We start from the raw sequence: 14,153 nt of genomic DNA, 5'->3' as shown, positions 1-14,153 counted from the left end.
CTACTAACTTTTTCAACCAACTTTTCTTTACATTTCTTAAAACCTGTACCCGATCAAAGAATTACAATTAATCAAGGACGGAGAGAGTAACATTTTTCCAAAATGACTGAAAAAAAGAAATATTTCATGTAGCTAGGAATGAGCATTCGGATTTCGATTCGGTTTTTCGCCCAAACCGAACCGAACCAAAAAACCGAAAATTTTCTAATATTAAAACCGAACCGAAACCGAAAAACCAAAATCCGAAAACCAAACTACAGAAACCGAAAAACCGAAATTATTAATGATTTAAAAAAACTCAAAAAAAGAAAATTCAAGAATACATACAAACGTGTAAACCGATAAAATACGTACTAATCTAACTAAATTACTAATCAAAATTCATCAGTGTAGAATACGTATTGTACAATTAATCTGTAAAATACATATAATGCTATTGAAACAATAAACTATCAACTACTCAAAATTAGTGTTATCGGTATGAAAATACAATAAATCTATGACTGGGCGACGGTGACGGACTGGAGTTGGAGGTGAGGGTGACGGCGACAGGATGGAGCTAGCGTGGTGGACTTCTGGAGGCGCCGGCGTGGTACTAGAGGCGACGGCGTGAGTGGAGAGCTGGAGGCGTCATACCGAAGCTGGCGTGGCGTGGGTGGACCTCTGGGGAGGCCGATGTTGATGGCTGGAGAGCATGGGTGGACGGCTGGACGGCTGGAGAGCATGGGTGGACGGCTGGAGAGTTAGAGAGTGGAGGGAGAATGGAGGAGAGAATGGAGGCGGCGGAAAGTTTGATGTGTGTTTTTAGGGTTTAGTTTTAAGGCTAGTATATATATATATATATATATAATATATATATTATTATAAAATATAATTCGATTTTTCGGTTTTTCGGTTTTTTTTTCATCCGAACCGAACCGAACCGAAAAACCGAAAAAATCGAACCGAATTTCAAAATTTCGTTCGGTTCGGATATTCGGTTTTCGTTTTTTTTGCTCACCCCTACATGTAGCATGGACAAAGAGAGTAACTTTTAATACTGAAATATGAGCAAAATATTAGTACTACATTATAATTCGTTAACTAAATGAACTACGTACTTAGAAACGAGATTACAATTAAAACTAGAAGCGTACTCTCAACCAAGTCGCGTATCGCACAACACAAAGTGCATGTTCGGATATTGATGGTTCTACCCTCTTACGTTATAACAAGTTCGAGAGTAGGGTTGTTTCCATCATACGTATATCAATCAAGTAATTATTCGTAAGGTTGTCATCATACTAATATCAATCAAGTACTCCCTTCGTTTCGCTATAGTTGAGGCGGAACTTTTGGGTACGACGTTTTAGAAATGAATATTGGGTGCGTTAAATAAATAAATTAAAAAGTAAGAGAGAGAAAAAGGTAGAGAGAATAAAGTATAAAATGAATAAAGTAGAGAGAATAAAGTAAGAGAGAGTAAAATAAGAAAGAGAAACAAGTTACCAAATATGGAAATGACTCAACTATGAAGAAACTTCTCGAAATAGTAAAATGAATCAACTATGGCGAAACGGATGGAGTAATTATTTTGACAAATAGACGTGATTTTCAAAGATTAGTCGCAATTTACAAACCACCGTATATAGAATAATATAACACGTGGAACTTTTAATAGTACACATGGAGACATGGAGTGACTACTTCAAAAGATATCTTCAAATTAATGTCTGATTATATTTGAATCATTTACCACATTTACTCAAACAAACATTTTGAAATGAGTCTTACTTGAACAAGTCATATCACGCGTTAAACAGGGACCAAGCCTAAATCGACATACAATACCTAAATGACAAGAATACCCTGATCTCTTAATCCCAAATCCAAAACATCGGATGGACTTTTCCGTAAATTCCACCACAAACATTGAGGCTTATAAAAAGGTAGAAGACGACGATCCACTGCTGTATCTATTCGTCTCGTAACTTTCAATAGACCCCTTTTTCCATTTTTAAATTTCTTCGTCTTCTTGAATTTGGGGATTTCTCGGAACAATCATAGAGCTGTGACGGCTGTCTGCTCCCCCTTTCCCTTTTTTCTGCTCCAGATTTTTCAATTTATGGGCAGATCTTCGTTTGAGCTGTAATCGCCGTGCATTTCCGGATCCTGTGATTGAACTGTTTGAGAGAGGGATATGAGTAGTGTAACGAAGTTTTGTGACAAGGTTTATGTAATGGCGGAAGGTGGATCTCATTATTGCTCCAAGAAATCTGATGATCTGTGCCCTGAGGTGAATTTCGCTTTTTATGCCCTAATTCGATTTTTAGAAGCTCAAATTTGAAATTTTGAATAATAGCAACTTGATTCCTGTATGTTTATAATGGATTTCTGAATCCTATCTACTAAATTGGATGTTGGTTTGTGCTCGATCTAACTGATATTTGTGTTTTCTGTAAACCCCCAATTTCTGTTTTATCTTAGTTCTTTAATTGGGAATTAGCTGTAGCAATTGCGAAATGTATACTAATTATTGATATTCTGAACAAATAGGATTCAGGAAAGAGCTTGAGCATGACGAGATTAAAATGCCTTCTGCGCGGTTTGGATGTTAAAGCTTATCTCTTGCTGTTCATGTTGATCCCAACATCTCTGTTTTTCATATACGTGCACGGCCAGAAGATCACATACTTCTTGCGGCCGTTGTGGGAGTCGCCGCCTCGGCCCTTCCACGAGATCCCTCACTACTATCACGAGAACGTGTCAATGGAGAATCTGTGTAAGCTTCACGGCTGGGGGATCCGTGAGTATCCTAGGCGTGTTTTTGATGCAGTGTTGTTCAGCAATGAGCTCGACATTCTGAAGATAAGATGGAACGAGTTGCACCCTTACGTCTCAGAGTTTGTCCTGCTGGAGTCGAACTCAACCTTCACTGGTCTGCCGAAGCCTTTTGTGTTTGCTGGATCCCGGGACGAGTTCAAGTTTCTTGAGCCACGGTTGACATATGGTCAGGTTCCGGGGAGGTTCAAGAAAGGGGAGAATCCGTTTATTGAGGAAGCGTATCAGAGGCTTGCGTTGGATTATCTCCTGAAACAAGCTGGCATTCAAGATGATGACTTGTTGATAATGTCGGATGTTGATGAGATACCAAGTAGGCACACGGTGAATCTCTTGAGGTGGTGCGATGGAATACCTCCGATCCTCCATCTCCGTTTGAGGAACTATCTCTATTCCTTTGAGTTTCTCGTGGACAACAATAGCTGGAGAGCTTCAATCCACGTGTATCAGGCTGGGAAGACGCGATATGCCCACTATCGACAGTCTGATGAGATCTTAGCTGATGCAGGGTGGCATTGCAGCTTCTGCTTTAGACGTATCAAAGAGTTCGTATTCAAGATGAAGGCTTACAGCCACGTTGATCGGGTTAGGTTCTCTCATTTCTTGAACCCGAAGAGGGTCCAGAGAGTGATCTGTAAAGGGGCCGACTTGTTTGATATGCTTCCCGAGGAATATACATTTAAGGAGATAATTGGGAAGATGGGACCGGTGCCACATTCGTACTCAGCCGTGCATCTTCCCAGTTATCTGTTGGAGAATGCAGAGCAGTTTAAGTTCCTCTTGCCTGGGAATTGCTTGAGAGAGAGTGGATGAGGTGAGTGAATGAAGGAGGAGTCAATATATTCTTTTGTATAGGTTGAAATTGAGGATATTCATATTTATATTTAACCAGTTCTTTGTTTCCAATGGTGACTTGTGTATATAGCTTGGTTTCTTGGCTTTCTTCAACTAGGAAATTTTGTTTGTTGTATTTCATAGCTCTTATGGTTTCACTTAGTTTTGGTAGTTTACAAAAGTTTGTTTGATGGGAATGATAGATTAATTTGATCCAAGGGAGAAAGCAACTTTTTTGTTTTGACATTGTGTGAATATACATTTTATTACTTCTTAATTGCATTTATAATTTTTTTTTCCTCATCTGGCCTAAGAAATTTGTTTACATATAAAATTAAGACAAGTCCAATATATGGTTGTATGATGGTTTGCTGTTTGTCCAAGGTTGGTATTTGGTAATGTCTGGATAATAACCCAACTTTGTAATCATTGGATGATGCCACTTATGTACAGCTCATTACACTCATATAGATAGCTTCAAATACCTTTCATACTATAACTACAATTTTAAAAGTTGTGTTTGAGAAAAAAAAATTCCCGATGGGGTCTATGTTATGATGATCCTTTCACATAATTGTCTAAAATTGAATTTCAAACTTCGAAGAAGTTTTCTTAGATCATTTCAAAAAAATAGATGAAATTATTATGTTAATATTTACACAATTAGAAATTTAAAGGAACAACAAAGAATAATTGTTCATAAGATATTTTGTACTTAATTCAAAGCTCATTTAAAGTTTCATTCCAATGACAAATCTAGTTGATGTCAGGTATCGACTGATTCCACTAAAATTTTATTAAATTCGGTCTTTCAAGTTGTTGCTAATTCCACATGTGGTAGCTCAGTCCAACCACATTATGTTGAATACACTTGTGTTTTTTTTAGATGTCAGTGATGACTTTTATCATTATGTTCGTTCCTACGAGTTCCATTAATTAGATAGTAGTACATTATTAGTTTGTTCTAAATTAAATATAGAAATGAAAAGAGGGAAGGCAAGTAGTTTTTTTGTTGTAGTCTAAATACCCAGTAGAATTATTTTTTGGTTCAAAACGTATACAATGCACGGGATACACTTATTTAGTTAGCCGTTACAACTTTGGAAAAAGATTTATTAGTGACTGAATGGTGAATAGGTATCTGCTTTAAATTGCAGTTTACTAGCCGTTAACCTCAATGAGATTATTGAGGCTATTGAGGAATGGACACTAGTGAAATGAGCAGCATAATTATTTGTCTTAAAAACTTTGATCTTGACATAAACCTATATTATTATTATTACAATTAAAATATAAATTTTAAAAATAACAAAAAAAATTTAATATAAAATTGATAAAGTGAAAGAGAAAATGATAAAAGATGGATAAAGTAAGAAAAAATGAGTAGAAAAAGTAATGAAATTAATGTAAAAAGAAAAGAATTTCTATTTTTAAGAAATGGAGGAAATATTATAATATTATAATTTCACATTAGATAGGAGTAAATGTTTTTCTTTTTTTTCGGGATGTATTGACCGCTCTAGGGTTGTTGCTGCTTATGCTTCTATGCTTCATATTCATATGTGTATAGTAGGTAGCCAGGTAGGTGACTTGTCTCTCGCTTAATAGACTCGTCATGTCATCTTTTCAATTTAATTTGTTGTCGAGGATGTGTTACTAAGTTTTGAATTTTGTTTATATATCAACTAATTGGCAATCTTCTTAACTTCTTACCATCGTAGTGTTTCACTAAAAAACTTGATTATTTTGGGTTACGTAATTGGGGTTCGCGATTGTGGAGGAACTGGATCGGAAAAAAGAGGAATTCTAGTTGTAAGATATCTAATGAAACCATCGCTGGAATTGAGATCTTATTCAAAGAGAAAGATATCAAATATTTGGAGTTTCTGTTTGTATATTATATGGATGATCTGATCCACAAGGACCGTGATTGGGAATTATTTGATCATCTTTCTCCGAAGAAGAGGCGAAATAAAATCAACTTAAACTCGGGACCGCTATTCGAAATCTTAGTGAAACACTACACGATTTTAATTCAACATTGATTACTTATCACTCAAGATCGCGGTACGTGATTCCATGTGATAGATGGACAAGTCGTAAGAGATTAGTACTATTTATTTCACGATCATCCAAACTCTACACCACATAAAGTTAGGTATTAAAAATTGCCAAACTCACTTTTTCTTTTTAAAAATTTGGCAATCTATCAAACTAAGCATATTAAGATTCGTAGCTAAAAAAAAAACACTTTGAAAAGCCATACAATGCCACAAAAATTGACTTTCAACATTTAATTAAATAGTTTCAAACTTCGCTTATACTCCTTAACAAATATAATTAAATACTTTCCCATGTCCCATTAAAATTAAATTATTTTCCTTTTCTGTTGTTCCACTAAAAATAAAACGTTTTCCTAAAATAGAAACAACACTATCTCTATTTTTTCACCACTCTCACTTTATTCTCTCTTCATTAACTCATAAAACAACAATACTGCATAAAATCTCGTGCCAAAAACCAAATATTTCATATATTTCAAATTTTTCTCCCCAACCAAGATTCCTGGCTAGCCAATCACATCATCACGTTGAATAAAAAGAAGAATCCGATTTGATAAATTGAAATGTATTTCGATTTCTAGAAAAAGAATCATGTGACATGTCACGATAATTGTTACAAAGGAATCATATTCCATCTCAAAAACTATATATATCCAAACCAACTTCATCAATCCCACACAAAATCATCAATTAAACAATAATGGAGAGATTTACCAAGCGCCATGATAACCACAAACGCCGCCTACATAGGCAGCCCGATGCGTACGAGCTCTACGAGCTCGAGCACACGCCACATGTGCTCATTAAGGCCCCGAGCACCAAACCTCAGCCCCGTCAAGTGTTCAAATCAGAAGATTATTCTGAGACGGGGATAGAGGTGCAGCCCCGTTGGTTGGGCACCAACGGGGTGGATTATTATCCGCGCTCGACGCCACGTGGCTACGAAGGAGATTGTGGAGGAGATGTTGATTGTATGGCCCACAAGTTCATTGAGATGGAGCATGAGAAGTTTGAGCAAAGTAAATGGATGTCTATGAAAAAGTAGTTTTCCTACATATTATTATTGAGTGTTGCAAATTAGGTGGGATGTGATGACACATAGCTAATAAATTGAGGTTAAGAGCCTTGAATAATGTCGTTATTTATTGATTTTGTTAATATATGGTTGAATAAATAGTTGTGACCAAGGTGGTCATTGTGTGGTATTGTATTTGTATTATTTGTTATTGTTAGTGATCATTGAGATACGTCTCCAAGCTGCGATTTTTATAATATTATGATTATGATTGTTCTAATAAATTTCATATTATTCAATAAGCTAGGTTAGACGCGAAAATCATAAAATTTGTAAGATTTTGTCGCGCAGGTTCGATAGTCAGCGAAAAAAAATCATGAAATGTGAATTTGATAGCAATTTCTTTTGTTAAGTTGTAGTATCTGATATTGTAGAGATGAAAATCGCGGGTGTTCATTGAATTAAACGATGTTATTGATATTTTCAAACATAAGATGTCATTCGATTGAAAAATGCCAATAACATATAGAATATATGGGCCAAATTCTATTAGTTGCGAGATAATTAATTGTAAAAAAAAATTAAACTTCATGATTTTCCAACAAAATTTTCAATTGCAGGACAAGTAAAACTTTATTACGTAAATAACTAATTTATTTGAGTATTTTAGTTAATAACTACCCCCACGGATAACATCCACTCCAATAGTAGATAAAAACAAAATTATTCTGGCCTTCCTATGTGTTAACAAATGCTAGACAACGCATATAATTGCTAGTCACAACTTACAAAAAATTACATTTTTCACATCAAAGTTGAACATCTGATTCTTAATTAATTCCTACATCAAAGTACTACTATCTGTTTAAAATCCAACCCAATCCTCACCAAATCCAAATTTAAAATTTGGTTCCTATATTTCATATTTTCGATTGGTGGGGAGTGTTATATTGCTAACTCATAACTTAATTGCTAACTATAACTAAATAATAGCCATTAAATATTCAAATTAAAGGCTTAGATCATTAATCTCTAAATGTCAATACGATCAACGAAAAACGTCAATAATGCCATAGGATTAATTCCAAAAAATATCAATAGGGGTATTAATGTCAATTAACTACATGTTTATTTTAACTAACTTTTAAAAGAAATCCCAAAACTTTAAATTCATATAACATATATCAAATTAAAGATATTTTCATAAGAATTCCAATGATATCATACATGCATATGTTCCGACGTCAAAATTCGAAAAAAAAAAAATCGAAAATTTTTAATTTTTTCGTACAAGCAGAAATGTCAACATACTATATAAAATACATCAATATAATACATGTAGAATGTCAATATAAGCAATGGGTTAACATTCTTAAAGCATTGTGTTGACATTCTCAAAACATTGTGTTGATATTTTCGGAACACTATATTGACATTTTCATCCAAAACCCTAATTTGGAGTTTTTTTTATCTTTTTCGATTTAATTAATAAAAACGAAAATTACACGTGGCAAATTGTAGACCACACGTTTTCTAAAATCCTATGGCCTTAAATTAGTTGTAGTTAGCAATTAAATGATGAGTTAGCAATTGATCACTCCCCTTCGATGGGGTATTATAAAATTCAAAGTAATTCGAAATACAATTATATCTATTATAAAAATAGATTATATTTATGAAAAATCAAGTATAAAACATTTGTATTTGATTTTTGAATTTTGGTATTAAATTTTCAAATTATCAGATTTTTGGTATTAAACATTCGTATTTTCACACTCCTATATTTTTATGCAATTACATTATCGGATTCAATTGGGCAAAAAATCGATTCGAAATCCAAATGTTTGCCCCTATTATAAAGAAGAAGAAAACATATGTTTAAACTTTGAAGCACCTTAAATGAAGAAAGTAAACCATGATCTTAGGACTAAAGGGAAAGGAACATATGACTACTGCATAATAAAATAAGCAAAATTGACTAAGAAAATTGTTATATCTACAAGTATTACAATGAAATTAGTAACTATTTGTGGTTTTCTCATTATATATTCCTCTATAATACTATCTATGTATGCTCTGTCGAGTTAATGGAATTGTAATAAGCCTTTTCTGCATTCTCCATTCGATTTCTGAACATCTCCCACTCTTTTTTACACCTCTGTCTCACCTACACAAACAACAGTAGACGAATTCGAGCATTATCAAATTAGCCAACGATAGAGATCAAATTTTATGTATGTATACAAGCTTGGTGATATAAAAGTTTCAAGTGTACATACCCCTTGCCACGGAGCCTTCCCCTCTTCTGCTTGGCCCTATCATCAAAGAAAACACACGAGAGAAAGTCGTGTCAAACATATAGTTTACCATAGTCTCGCGATCTGTCATCACTCTTTATAATGCAGTACCTGGTTTCCTAGTGAAGGAACTGTTTGATGGACAATCCACTGAGCATCTACCACTCCGATTCTCTCATGAGCAGGCTGCATAGATAGAATTCTCATCAGCAGAGAGTACTAATTGATGGTCCGTTCGAGGGTTAAGAATGTGAAGTATTTTTTAAAGAAAATTGGATTGAGCTGACCTCAACACATCTTCGGAGGGCCAGGTCCAGTCCCCATCCATGCACCAAGTCGTTCTACAAATATTCGTATTAGTTTTGATGAATTTAGAGGTGATCTGAGGATTCGTGTCCTCCAAAAAAAGAACGTGACTGTTAAGACAAAGAAAAAACCTGAATCATGTGCCAAACGCAGCGCCATACATCTCGTGAAAATACAGGGGCCATGATTTCTACAAAACTGTTCAACAAGGCAATATAAAGGTCAGTCCATGCATCTTTAAGAGAAAATACACATTGGAAGAAGGTACAAAAGGAGAAGTTTGTACGCTGCACAGGGAGGCAAATGGGGGTCGGAACACCAACCCGGCTTCTCCTCTGTTATCCTGAAACGGAACAATATATATAAGACATATCACTCAGATATCATTTAATATGTATAGCACCAGTGCTAGATTGATTTAATGGATTTGAGCAAAGATTCATCTCCCTACTTGTGAACGTCTTGGCCGCCTCTTCTTTTTGTCATCTGCCATGTTGTACCCCTGTTAGGTTCCAAACCCGGCTGTGAAATTTCTAGATCATACTTCCTCACGAGTTTTATATACCTAGAAATTTCAAAGGTGAAAAAAGAAATTAGCACAGACAAATCTAGTCATCAACTCATCATATTTTCCATAAAGATAATACTCCGTTAAATGGACTTACTCTTCTGCATCAAAATGTTCAACCCCTAGGTCTTCATCCCAAATAAATATGTAATCATATGCAGCAACAATATCGGGATGCAGAAACCTTTTAGCATACCACCTTTTAAGAAATTCAGAGAGAGCTATTACTCAGCATGATTCAGAGAAATTTGGCATAAAGACATTTCAAACTGTCTGGCGAAATCTTACCATTTTGTTTGTTTTATAGCACTAACATGAATAGCTCGTTTTGACCACTCAAACTCTTCCCATTCACTTGTTCTTCCATCATAATGAAACAAAAGGATGGTAAAGTTCTCCGAGAACTGCAGCAACCCCATACAAGTTAGAGACACTTAAGGACTAGATTCGAGGACTTCATCGAGAAACAGAGCTTACTGACCTTTTTCACTGCTAAATCAATGTTATTCCTTTGATCATAACCAACAGTAAAGGTGACAAGATACTTTGGTTTGCTGGTCAAGTCCTAGCAGGGAACAAGGTAATCAAAAGTCAAAATAAGATGCACGCCTTCTTCTAGTAAAGGAAAATCTTTAGAAATTAAATAATTTAATGACAGAAGGCACTCTGACGACAGAATTAACAAAATACTGAGCTTAAAAAGTAAACCCCTCGTTGTTTACATAGAAAACTTAAGAATCTTCAGATCACTTACTTTTAACTTTTATCATTCCTTTTCTTAATAACTTAAGAAAATACATCATGCATTCAATAACAATTCAAATATGTGGCTGCACTTACTAAGAAATTAAATAAAGCAGTATGTTGTAGGGAAAAATTATGGTGAGTACTTACCTCACTAGGTTTTCCCCAAAGTCTCCGTAGATAAAAGTCTGATTCTGATTCAACAATACCAGGAGGCAACCGCTCTGCACCTTTCGGATTTGATGGAACCCAGATCTGAATCAGAACAATATTAGAGGGCTGATAAAACAAAATTATTCCGCAGGAGATAAGAAGGTGCATTTCATTAGGATGTACACATATAGAAACAGTGAGATGAGGGAAGCTCGTAGCTTGCATCAATTTCAACATAATTACACTGTGTTCAAAAGAACTTTTCAAAATAATCTTGACTAAATACAATGAACTTCCCCATGCTCCTCCTCCATTCATGGAAGCCATATCAAGATTCATATAGAATGAAATGATATTGGATGGTTCTTAAGAATAGCGGAATTTTTGCAAGAAGCCTAAAGCCCTAACTGCAGTTCAAATTTCACATTTCACCATTTCTATTATGACCACACCCATAATAGATTGTATTCTACATGAAAGAAACCAGGTCCGTCGCGTTAGCAAGAAAACACAAACCTTTGAGACATCTGTCGTGTTTTGAATGCTGGCTGTGCTATTCGTATTGTCTTGTGCAGAGATAGCTGTACTTTTGTCTCCAATTATTACAAAGTCGTGAATAAGAGCAGTTGTAATATTTAGCTGCAAAAATCGAAAAAGGAGCAATTAAGGCATGCGTCAAACTCATACACGTCAAGGTCTAAGGAAACGGGTCCTGTACCCTTGTTAATGACAATGATGGAAATGACATTCCTAAGAAGAAGCCAAACAGCATCCCGACAGCTATGGTAACAAGCACCTTCATCGTCTCATTTGGCTTTTTAGGCGACGTGCTGAAAGAATGAAAAATTCGCAATATGTCAATGTCGCCTCAAGTACAATGCTGTCAGCATTCTCCCTTGTGAAAATACACTCACCTGCGCCCGGAATTCCCCTTTCTGTACCCGGTATCGAATTCCATTTTTGTAGTTTTAGAAAGATTGATGTTCATCAACAAGCCTTAAGCATCCACCTCTGTCAAAAACAGAGATGGACAGAACCTGAAAGCATATAGAAAATCCCATTATAACTCACTTCAATAGCCAATAAGCAAATTTCAAAGCTCACAATTCCTCTTGTACGAATGTCTCCATTCAACATCACTCACAAATCACAATATTCCAACAAATATTAACTACTAAAACCAAAGGAATTACTTCATCCCATTCAAGACATCACTGATGATCCTAAAAAGGCAATTTGAAGCAAAGGAGACAGCCATGTGCAATCCTTTGGCAATTGCAAAGACAAAGAGATTACAGATTTTGATCAAAACGGCACTCTATTTCATGGACCAAGCCACTGATTGACGATTTTACAAAACTTTTGAAGCAAGATAGTAACCACCTGTAAAAATGATCTCAAAAATTTGGAGTTTAACTCAATTCAAAAAGAGACTAAAAGTAAACTAGGCTCAATTCAATCAAAGGCTAAAACTTCCCGATAACTCCAACAGCTTTAACGATGAATCATCAGTTTGATCAGAGAAGCATTCCACATAAAAGCTCTAATAAAAAATCATGCACGGAAACATACCTAAAATCGGAAGGTGGAAATTCAGAAACAGCAATCTTCGAAAAAGGCAAAAACACAATCAGGAAATCACGAGAGAGAATACGCGGGGACGGGTGAATTTAACAGTCAAAAAACGCGCAGGGTTTAACTCCCTTAATCGGTGAGTAAATGCATGGAAAATTCAACATAAATAGCTGCTGAAACTGACTAGAGCAAGGAGATGAACTCCAACGCTATTAAAATCGTGATTATGAGCAGAAATGTCGTGACTTGGCGAGAGAGAGAAATCAGAAATCACTCCATTGAAGAAGGAAAAAGTAACGCAGAAATCGGATTTTCTCTGCCTTTTATTATTTTTTCGTCTTCGTACACAAAATTTATTGTAAAATTAATAAAATAATTAATAGTCGAAGTTGAATAAATAATCACTTTATTTCAGAAAAAAACAGTCGTATCTTTCTATTTCTGTCCATTCACCAAAGCTTTTTTCATAAAAAAAACAGAAACTAATATTTAATTTATTACTCATTTTTTTAATCTTCCTACTTTATCTCATATGATTACTTACTAGTTTTGAGTTAAAATTTGTGTCTTGGACGAATGGAGTACTGGTGTTTAATATGTCTTGGTCAACTATTTTTAAAATTAAATTTTGGGATTATTTTAGTTTGTAAAAGAATTAAATGTGATTTTCATTATAGGATTTAGAGGATATTACTTTTAATAGGATTTCATAAAATACGTATGATTTTGAGTATGAGATTGATTACCTTTTGCTTTTGAAAAATTGTTAATTGCAATTACACCTAGTTCTAAGAAGAATATATTGCCATTTAAACCTAACTTTTCAGAATTAATTAACAACATTAATTATTTGTGTTGGTTTTCAATTTTAGTTTTTTTTAGTCTGAGCAATTTTGTTTGAAAAACTGACGATATATTGATGATGTGTCTAATCTTAATTAGTCCGCTTAATTGTTTTTGGGTTAATGGGATTTGTGGCATTTGTCCACGTAAGAAGACTTCATAAGTCTAAGTCGTTCCTTTTTGAATTTTTTGAAAGAAAATCACATTTTTAAATTGAGAAATAGTAGTATGAAATATTATATTTATTAATTATTATATTCACTGTAACACCACATGTGAGTTTATGGTACAATACACCTTTAGAAATCTTTAACAAAGATGTAATGTCATGTTTACCTATATTTGATTTTAAAATAAATATATATTCCATAAATGATTAATAAATGCACATGTAGTATATTATGTAATTGAGATTTGATGATGTTTTTCTTAATTGAAGAAAATGCATCTTAATAAGGTCAAGTTTGCTTTAAATGATTTTTTCTCAAAATCAGAAAGTGATTATGGCAAGCCTTATTCTTGTCCTTGTCAATTAAATGCATTGAATATAATCTTCTAATATAATTAATTATTATTGATTAAGTTGACTTTGGATATTATAAAGATGGAGTAATATAATTTCCCACATAATTTTTTACTTAAAGAGCTAAATCATAAAATAATTTCCCATTGTATATGGGGAATATTATTCCATTGAGTAGTCCAACATTAATTAAATTCCAAGAAAATGTGAAAATGTAGACTTAAATTATTAGAATCTGGTGTACGAAAATGTTCACACCCAACATTAAATAATAAATAAATAAATCCAACAAAATAATACGAATTGACATTTTTTGTTTCATTTTTTATACTCCCTCCGTCCCTCATTAGGAGTCACACTTCCATTTTTGCACTCGTTTTATAAAAATGATATTGATAAATAGTTAAAGTGA

At 34.2% G+C, this 14,153-nt stretch overlaps 2 protein-coding genes across 2 annotated transcripts; one reads left to right on the top strand and one right to left on the bottom strand.

Annotated features, from left to right (window-relative positions):
* Positions 1 to 1,959: 1,959 nt before the first annotated feature.
* LOC125217078 (uncharacterized) lies at positions 1,960 to 3,957 on the top strand. Its single transcript, XM_048118901.2, has 2 exons — positions 1,960 to 2,275; positions 2,536 to 3,957. Exons 1-2 carry the CDS (start codon positions 2,180 to 2,182, stop codon positions 3,631 to 3,633), a joined length of 1,194 nt encoding a protein of 397 aa, XP_047974858.1. The 5' UTR covers positions 1,960 to 2,179; the 3' UTR covers positions 3,634 to 3,957.
* A 4,725-nt stretch (positions 3,958 to 8,682) lies between these two features.
* Positions 8,683 to 12,691, bottom strand: LOC125212058 (uncharacterized). The gene is made up of 15 exons (XM_048112095.2): positions 12,373 to 12,691; positions 11,715 to 11,837; positions 11,519 to 11,630; positions 11,317 to 11,439; positions 10,798 to 10,902; positions 10,385 to 10,468; positions 10,192 to 10,307; positions 10,001 to 10,102; positions 9,787 to 9,900; positions 9,622 to 9,678; positions 9,467 to 9,533; positions 9,317 to 9,370; positions 9,141 to 9,215; positions 9,012 to 9,047; positions 8,683 to 8,899 (listed from the first exon to the last, which is right to left on the bottom strand). Exons 2-15 carry the CDS (start codon positions 11,786 to 11,788, stop codon positions 8,798 to 8,800), a joined length of 1,221 nt encoding a protein of 406 aa, XP_047968052.2. The 5' UTR covers positions 11,789 to 11,837; positions 12,373 to 12,691; the 3' UTR covers positions 8,683 to 8,797.
* Between the last annotated feature and the right edge of the window lie 1,462 nt (positions 12,692 to 14,153).

Source organism: Salvia hispanica, chromosome 3 (genome assembly GCF_029641045.1).
Source record: "Salvia hispanica isolate PSC_SH4W2 chromosome 3, Shi_PSC_v1, whole genome shotgun sequence".
Classification (NCBI taxonomy): Eukaryota; Viridiplantae; Streptophyta; class Magnoliopsida; order Lamiales; family Lamiaceae; genus Salvia; species Salvia hispanica.
Note: the sequence above shows the minus strand (reverse complement) of the source record. Positions and strands in the feature narration are given on the sequence as shown.